We start from the raw sequence: 9,271 nt of genomic DNA on the forward strand, positions 1-9,271 counted from the left end.
GTAAATGTCTTCTTTTCTCTATCTGATGGCTGGAAGTGATGATGAATAACAATCATGTTCTTCTGTTGCCAGAGCTGCTGCTCTTCTTCTTCTTTTTCTTTTCATTATTAAATATAAATAGTATGTATGGCCATTGAGATGTCTGCCCTCTCTCCAGTATAATGGAACAAATGGCACTCTCAAAACATTAAAGAAATACATTTGAAAAATTTTAAACCACTGTCTTTTTCCCAAAATCCACAGACCCTGTGGTGAGTGATTTTAATGTAGGAAGTACTGTTTCTACAGTAGAATATACCAGAACAACTTTACTATCTAATACTCTCTTTTCTTCTAGAAAGAAAGTAGTACTTACATGAAACTGCTCACAGCAAAGTCTCTGGATTATGTGGGTCATTAGTTTTATATACATATAAAATGTATATAAAATGAGATACTGGTTTCAAATTGTATTGTTTGGTACTTTGAGCACCACAAGATGAGAAGATATTAATTTTCATGATAGTGGAGAGAAGGCAAACAACTCATTGGTCTCCAAAACTTTTTTCATGTGTGGTATTGGCACTTCTGCTGAGGTAAAGGATCTCAGCTCACCACTGCCTGTGTGATATACAGGCTTGGATCAGATTACTTTGAAATGTACTCAGTTACTGAATACAAATTATATGGCAATTTGTGTAATTAGTAATGCCATCCATTGGATTGCCAGAAATGCATCCTAATCTGAATACTTTTGGATTTCTTTAAAATCAGACATGCACCTCACACTAAAGAACTGAATGCAGCCACAAAAATTTGACTTCCACAAATATTTTTCCTTTTTAAACACCCCAAAAACATTTGCAAAGCAAACAAGATGTATTTTTGTCCTGGGTGCTTTTTTGCGAAGCAGTTGCAAGACACACTTAATCAAGCACTGTTTATCATGAAAAGAGATTTCATCATTTTAAAATTACCATATGCCATCAAAAATATAACATTTGGCAATGTAACTATGATGTAATTACACATTTTTGTACGTAATCTGGGTTGGATATATGTACTTGTTTTTTTTTTTTTAACTGATTATGCAATATATTACATGCAATCCATTACTACTCCATTCTGTTGATACATTAACATGAAGTAGTGACTTTTGCTGTAATGTGCAAAACAACCGACAGGCGGCAGCAGAGGAGTGTGATGCTGCGCTGCAGAGACGGAAGAAGAAACCGTCGTCATAATTGTTTTGGTCGACTGGTTTTTAAACAGCTGCAGACTGAAAGAAGAGAAAGCAGGTTTTCGACAGAGCTTTGATTGTTGGAATAACGAGGTGGGTCTAACAGACTGAAACAGACAGAAACCTGCAGCTGAACGTGAAACTGCTCCGCTCAAACTCCTCTGTATGTTGCATCGAGTTTACAATGAAACATTTGATCGTTTCCTGCAGCTTTCATCGTCGATAAGTGAACATAATGTAGCTCTTCTGTTTGATTTGAATAGCTAAACTTGTCTGAAATGTAGCTGAGTAACGTCCCTGATATAACATGATGAAGTCGTAATAACTGCTTAATGCTTTTATATACGTTCCGGTCACAAACGTCCGTTCAACCAAATGACGGTGTGTTTAATATGTGGAGGAAGAAGAAGAAGAAAGTGTCAGGAGGCGACGAAAAGGTTCACGAATAAGGCAGTGATTCTTTTTCTCATGTGTAAATGTATTTATTTATGTGTTATTTGTTTGTTTCAGCGACTATAAGATGATATTATAAAATTGGAATTTGCCGTGCGACTTCAGGACGAGAAGAAAATTAGTCATTTGAACGGTTTTTAGTTACAAGCTGTTAATGACCATTTACATACATTAATTACTCTGTATGAAAGCAGTTAAACGAAATTATAACACTGGTATAACCTTTAATATCCTGCTTTAATGTGTGCTCTTTCAGTGGTGTTTTATTTTGAAAGTTCAACCCGGACGTACGTAACAGTGTTGTCCGGACATGCTCACCCAAACCATCTAGATAATTAAATTATTAAATTAATCGCCAACTATTTTTATAATTCCTTAATCGGTTTGAGTAATTTTTTAAAGAACAAGACATAGGCTTTGGGAAACACTGGCATTTTAAAACCGCAACTATTAATCAGTTAATTGAGAAATGAACTGACCGATTAATCAACTATGAAAATAATCGTTAGTTGCGTCCCTATCTGCTTCAACTATACAGTGCAAAAGACGGAAATGTGAATGTTTGAAACAGCTGATAGATAAACACTGCATGGAAACAAGGATCACAATCAGATTGAAAGGATTTCACGTGTGTTCAGTACCAGTGAGCGCAAATGCACCAAAAAGTATCTTGTTGCAAATTACAAATACTTGCTCATCAAATATATCAAAATAAAATACAAAATACTACAATGACAATATTTTTAAACTTAAAATACAAGCCATTTGTAATTTGAAAGTGCATTCCATAAAAACTGATATTGTGACATTTTAGACATTAAGCAGCTTCATTATGGGTCTCACCTGCCAACGTAGAAAAGAGGAGTTCTGCTAATGTCTCACATCATAGATGTGAGGCGGCCAATCAGGATAGATGCTAACATGCCCGTTTGCATGCAAGCAAAATGCAGTGTCAGGCAAGTAAATCTGGCAACTCACTTGCCCAGTGGACAAGTTGTTAAATGGAATTTTTCGATGAATCGTTGCAGCTTTTCTTTTTTCAAATGAAGGTTCTATGATCAGCATACAGTAAAGTGCATGTGTCTGTGTGTGCGATTGTGTGTGTTTTTTGTAGATCAGTCACCATGACAACCAAGCGCAGACTGATAACTGATTCATACAAGGTGGTGAAGAAAGAAAGGAGGGGCGGGAAACGACAGAAGAGTCCAACTCCTCCTCCGTCACCCAAAGGTGAAGAGCAGCACAGTGTTTGTGTTTGTATGGTGCTCATGTTGTCATGTTCTGTGTTGTATCTGCGAGAACAGTCAGTGAAATACAGAACTTAGTCAGCATTACAGATTCTTAATAAGGCTAAAATTTATTTTTCAGGTTCATATTTTCATATAGATTTTATCATACTGCAATTGTGAAAATGTTACACACATACACAACTCAGTACATGAAACATCCAGTGTCTGTTTTACATAATAAATAAGCCAGTAGTTACTGTCTTTGGAGTTCATTGAAAACTTTTTTGTTTTGTTTTGTTTTTTAAAAATGTTGTGAATATTAAAAAGCAAATTAATTATTTCATTATAAAGATGAAATATGTTATATATTTAGTGTACTAAATAATCAAATGACCATGATATGTAATTAGCTTCTTTGAAACATTTTGTCCTCCTTTGATTTTTCTTGTTTGTTTGTCTGTTAATCAGACTTTAAATTAATGCCAAATGTTTGCAGAATGTTATAGAAGGAGTAGATGTTTATAACAGATAAATTGAGCAAAATGTCAATGGAGTCTGGTCCAGCTCCAGAGTCCATATTTGCTGATCAACTTCAAGTGTAGGACTCGTCATCACTTGTCTGTGTTAAAGTATAGTGCTGGACTTGTCCTGCACTTGTGTAGATTGAGTGTTAAGGAGGCAGGTGGAATCAACTCACTCTAACTATAGATCATGTATTAAATAGTCTATGGCTCCAGCTCACTTTTTGAACTCCAGTACTCACTTTTGAACACTAGGGTTGAAATGAATTTTGTGCTGGTTGTAGTTGAATATTAAACCATTGTCAGATTTCTGTAATTCTTTGTTGTGACTTAAAGTAAGTAGATAAATCCAAGTCTTTTTTATTGGAACAGAGGCTGAAACTGAAACAGTGAGAGACCAGGAGCTGCAGAAGCTCAGACAGTTTGATCTGGACTGGAGATTTGGACCCTGCACAGGTGACATTCCTACACAGCTACACACTGTAGAACATCTGGCTTTTGCATAGAAAAGGGATAAGGGAAAGTCACATTAAAGGTATAATCCGCAACACTTTCCTTAAACAACAGTGTATAGGCTCATATTACATAATCCCTCTCAATCACCACTTATGATCTACTAGAAATTTTTGTGGTGGTATAGATCCTGTCCTCTGCCTTTATTTCCTTCTTTTTTTTCTTACTGTTTCACCAACCCAAAACATATAACAGTATTTAATGTCCTGACAGGTCAGACACTACCTTTGAAGGAGAAATCTGTAATATATTTATTGTAATCAATCATAAAATGACCACAATGTGTCATCAGAGATCAAGGAAGTATGTTAAGCTGAAATACTCGTTTCACCTGACATGAACTTTGTAGCTGTAGTGTCACCCTTTATAATTTCCATTTCGAAATAAGTGTTTTGTGTGCCCATTTCACATTAATCAGAGTTCAAATTAATGCAGCATTTTTCGTCAAATGAGTAAGTGTCTGTTTATGCATCACAAGAAATTGTTAGTAATCTTGTAGAAATCATAGATGTTTAAAACTGTTAAATTCAGCAAAATGTTAATGGAGTTTGGCAGGCAGTGAGACAGGCAGTCACTGAACTCATCGTCCAGGCTGTGTCATTTCAGAGCAGTGGCTTCTTGTTTTCAGGATAACAGGCTGAACTTTACATTGACAGACAACTGACAGTTATAAACAGCCGATCAATTTACAGTGAAGGACTGCTCGTCACTTCTTAATGTCAGTTTACAAGGTTGTGCACATCCTGCACTTTATGTTTAACATTTACGAAATTCACAAGAAGACCCAAATATTCAAGACTTTGTAGAAGATAGTTTAGAATGTTTCTCTGAACTCAGCAACTCACAAAATTTCTTATGAAAGTCTGGGCTCTTTCTTCATGGGAGACAAAGGAGCTAAAACAGGTTGTATTTAAGGCTGAATGAGATTGAAAAAATATCTAATTGCAGTTATTTTGACTGATATTGCAATGGCAACATGTTTTACGATATTAGAAGTAATGATAACTTTTCTGTCATTATTCTTCTTTTGATTGGAAAACATGTTAAAATGACTATAGTATGATTTTTTTTTTTCTGCAGAAATCTGTACCAAATGATGTTTTTTTAAGTGTGTAGAGTCTGATGTGTAGAGCAGGACATCTCTGCCTCACCACATTCATTCATTATGACACGTTTTTTTGGATTTAAGAAATATTGCACCTCCAGTGATCTGAAAATGGCACAAAGCCATATTGTGATTTTGATACAGTTTCGATTAATTGTGCCATGCTAATTTTAACCACACAAAACGGTCAATCTTTTCTCCGCACCGTCTCTCTGTTTGCAGGTATCAGCAGGATGCAAAGATGGGAGAGAGCAAAGCTTCATGGTCTGAACCCACCTGAGGAGATCAGAGACCTGCTTTTGCAAACACACACTGACCCCGAGTACAACCAGAGGTAACACACACACACACACACACACACACACACGGTCTTATATCATCACCTACATCATTAGTTGCTGTCACGCCGCATGTTGAGGCATCAACACACAGATGATTCTGGTTCCTGTTTTCATATCATGTCAAGTGGAGAATCATTTAAACATATTACATTCTGTATTTCTGTAGGAGGCCAAAGCCGTGATGTTAGCCAACTTGTTTTATTGAGTGTGAACGCCACTAATAATTCCCATTTGCTAATATTCTCTTAAACTGTATCTGAGAGAAAAAATAAGATGCACCAAACATTCCTAACCACCCAAAGCTGCTCATCCCCTTCTGTGCTGAATGATTAATGAATCCCATGTGATCATAAACTGAGGAGGTTTGGTCAGTTGTAGGGACGGGCATTTCAAGCTAAAATGCAATTTGATATTCACTGGGAACTATTCAACCATTATTTGAAGACTTCTATACATGAACAGAGCTCAGCATTAGTATAAACTACCACAAAAAAAAGTTTGAAGTCGGTATTTATGGAAGCTGGTATTTATCCATCACTGAGCTTGAACTGATATTGACAGGTGTTTATTAAGAGAGCAGTCAGGCGGAGTAAAATCCACACGTTGTCATCAAAATAAACTTTTTGTCCACTCTACTCTTCTGTCCTCTGAGGCTCGAGGCTGATGGAATGATTTGTGCTGCTTGTCTGACATGTTGTCAGTTAGTTTGGAGCCAGTAAATGTTCAGTAAACAGGCTGTCAGTCTGAAATAAAATTCATCAGGGTCTGTAGATATCCTGTCGAAGATACGACCTAGACCTGTAATAATGCAGACTTGGTAGTATTGTGGTATTTCAAGGCGCTGGTAAAATAAAAGAAATAAACATGGGAAAATGGATTTTAAAAGACAAAATGATTGTCACAAAAATTATTTGAGTTTTTATTACTTAATGACGATTTGAATATTCAAAAATCATGTCCCATCCCTAATCAATTATTTGCTATTAGCAGAGGTAACACCCCTAAACACTATATACTGTAAGGGCAGCTGCTGTGGTGTGTGCGAACACAACGTGGCCAAGAACTGGAGCAACACTATAATCATAGGATGGAAGAAGAATTTAATAACTGCAGTTATGAGGAAGTTAAAAAATGAGAGAGTAAAATAAATGTATTTTTATTAATAATTTTTTAATCAGAATCAGAAATGATCCCTGTGGGGAAATTGTTCACATTACAGATGCTTCCTCTCAAGAATAGAAAAATATGTCACATAGTGCAATCAGAAGAAAAAATATTAAATAAATATGAATAGGTGTGTAAAAATATATGCAATCTACCAAATATAATAATAATAATCAAGTAGTTTACAATGAAGGGGAAGAAAAGCTTTATTGTCATTCTTTACCAACTGTTTGGAGCGTAAAGCAAAAGCTCTACATTACTTATTACACTTTCATTCAAAATGTTAGTATTCTTTATTACATAATAAATGTAATAAATGTCAGATATTTGTGACTTGCCCAATAAGTTCATATTACATCATGTCAGTTTATGAGCTGCACAAATATCTTCAAATGACGTGATTTGTCCGGCCAAACATCTAAAACCCCCAATTTTTTTTTACTTAAGTTGATTTACAGTACATAAAAGCAGCACATTTACAAAGCAGGAAATAGATTTAGGAAGACTTAGTTGTCCCTCTGGATGAAATACTGAATATTTTTTAAATTTTTATATTAAGTATAAATATTTTCATTTTAATTCTAATAAATAATTATAATAAATAATAACTACTGTTAGCAAAAAAATATATATTTTTAAACATTTCCTTGTGCTGAACAAACGGTGGACTGTGGAAACAAGATGTTTCTCTCTTGAGCACTTGTTAAATCTTATCTTACCTAAGAGAAGAACAAAATGAGAAAGCACTGATAAATCTCAGGAATCAGTGGGTACTAACAAAACAAGAACAAATCATGGATATGAACAAAAATAAAGGGAAATTTATTTATCAATTGTTTCTTGCATGAGGCCCAGTGTCAGTGAAGAAAGCTGGCAGTGAATGACTGTTTGGATTCATAGTCTTTTATTATTCTCTGATCAGACAGATCATAATTATCAGTCATTTTAGTTTCCATTTAATTCAGGAAAAGTTCATGTACTGCTGAAAAATGTGGGATGACTTTCAGGCCTAACTCTTGCAGACAGCTTCACATTTGGTTTGGTTTGAATGTGTTGGTAATGATTTTGTTCTTTGTCTTTCAGCCTGTGGAGTGAATATCCTTTGTGAGGAGGACATCGTAAGACAGAAAACAGCAAAGACGCCAACAAAAGCACAGTTCATTTTTATCACTACAAATCATGAATGTGTTTCCCTTCTGCCCCCGAACCCTGAAAAAGTCCACATACGAAGAAAAAAAGTTAAACGGAGAGAAAATATCTAAAGGAAGAAAGCTGAAGAAGAGCAACAGAGGATGGAGACAGAAGAATGACACGACATCCAGTTGTGTGTTTTGTGTGTGTTGTGCTATGTTGCCTTTACACACAGTTTTTTATCAACGTTTTAAATAAAAAAAAAATCTACTAAAACACTGTGTTGTGATGTCTAATGGAGGGAGGGGTTAGCACACTGTCAGCACTGTAAAGATTAAATGATGAAGCAGATGTGAATGAACACTTTTGCTCCCCTCTGATGTTTCCTGTGTGGTCTCCACACTGACATACATTTGTCTCAGTCTTTTAATAACTGACCTGAGTTAACTCAGTCTCTCCGTTTCACTCTTGTGTTCTGCAGTGTTGCCAAGATAACGGAAAGAGGTCAGCGTTCATGAAAGGTCTGTGTCAGCCCATGTTAGTGCTTCAAATAATTACAATAAAGATATAGTTATTAGAACTTACTCCAAACTGCAATAATAAACATCTGTCATAGGAAAGAGAAAGAAATAACAGAAGTAAATAAAAGAACATAAGTAATTAAAGAAACATGGACTATAAAGAGAAATAAAATATGAAAGAATAATTATAAGCATTCTAATCTAATATAATGTTATTTAATTATCATTTTCCCCTATTACCTGATTTTTCTGTGTTATTGCAAGTCCTTGAAGGGCCAAGCTGTCAGTCACCTGGGTTTGGACAGATCTTCCTCCCCAGGCTGAGAAGTCAATTCCTGAGCATATGAATGCAGGCAGGATTCAGGTAGTCATTCAAGCAAAAGCTGCAGGGAAAAAGGGAAACATGAAGTGATAAAAATAAATAAATTACATCATGTAAAATAAATACATATGAAGAAAAAGTACTTAAGTTTTTATATACATAAATAAAAATACGTAAATATAAACACAAAATTGGTTGACAGATAAGTGTGAAAATAAATTAAAATGTGTATAGTTATTCTTTTTTTTACTTGTCTTTGTATTTATGTATTTATTTATTCTTATATTTGTCTCTTTGAACATTTCCTCAATTATTTTCTTATTCTTTTACAAATTTTATTTTTTTTTAAAGTACTCATATGACTCAAGAGTCCACCCCTGTTATTATGTAGGTGTCTCTTTATATAATGTAAGTCCACAGAGAGACCATCCGAAAACAGATTCACTTTATGTGAAATATATAACACTGTTTTATAAATGTAATTATAAATGACTCTGATTGTACAGGTTACATTCTTATTAGAAAAAAAGCTGTTAAAAATGTTTCAGAAACACAGTCTACCCCCCTGCTATTGTTTTTTTTCTGACAGATGGTCAGGAGAGCGAGGCTGCCCGTTACGCTTCAAACGTATTGTCCCGCCTCCAGCGCCGTTAGATTGGTCTACAGTGTCGTCAAACACTCAAAGCTCAACGCTGATTGGTTCGCATGTCGGTCTGTTGTGCGACAGCAGACGCACTCCCCGCTGATTGTCA

At 35.2% G+C, this 9,271-nt stretch overlaps 1 protein-coding gene across 1 annotated transcript; it reads left to right on the plus strand.

Moving 5' to 3' along the window:
• Positions 1-1,177: 1,177 nt before the first annotated feature.
• pold4 (DNA polymerase delta 4, accessory subunit) lies at positions 1,178-8,037 on the plus strand. The gene is made up of 5 exons (XM_084746874.1): positions 1,178-1,312; positions 2,787-2,902; positions 3,795-3,878; positions 5,263-5,374; positions 7,629-8,037. The coding sequence occupies exons 2-5, from the start codon at positions 2,797-2,799 to the stop codon at positions 7,651-7,653; spliced, it is 327 nt and encodes a 108-aa protein (XP_084603000.1). The 5' UTR covers positions 1,178-1,312; positions 2,787-2,796; the 3' UTR covers positions 7,654-8,037.
• Positions 8,038-9,271: the final 1,234 nt, after the last annotated feature.

This window comes from Lutjanus erythropterus, chromosome 3 (assembly GCF_056507025.1).
Source record: "Lutjanus erythropterus isolate fLutEry1 chromosome 3, fLutEry1.hap2, whole genome shotgun sequence".
In the NCBI taxonomy this organism is placed as follows: domain Eukaryota; kingdom Metazoa; phylum Chordata; class Actinopteri; order Lutjaniformes; family Lutjanidae; genus Lutjanus; species Lutjanus erythropterus.

Bases quoted from the DNA above. Each gene is read 5' to 3' on its own strand.
- pold4 (XM_084746874.1), top strand. From the start codon at position 2,797: ATGACAACCAAGCGCAGACTGATAACTGATTCATACAAGGTGGTGAAG. The intron at 2,903-3,794 runs GTGAAGAGCAGC...TTATTGGAACAG, and splicing joins TCCTCCTCCGTCACCCAAAG to AGGCTGAAACTGAAACAGTG. The intron at 3,879-5,262 runs GTGACATTCCTA...CTCTGTTTGCAG, and splicing joins GAGATTTGGACCCTGCACAG to GTATCAGCAGGATGCAAAGA.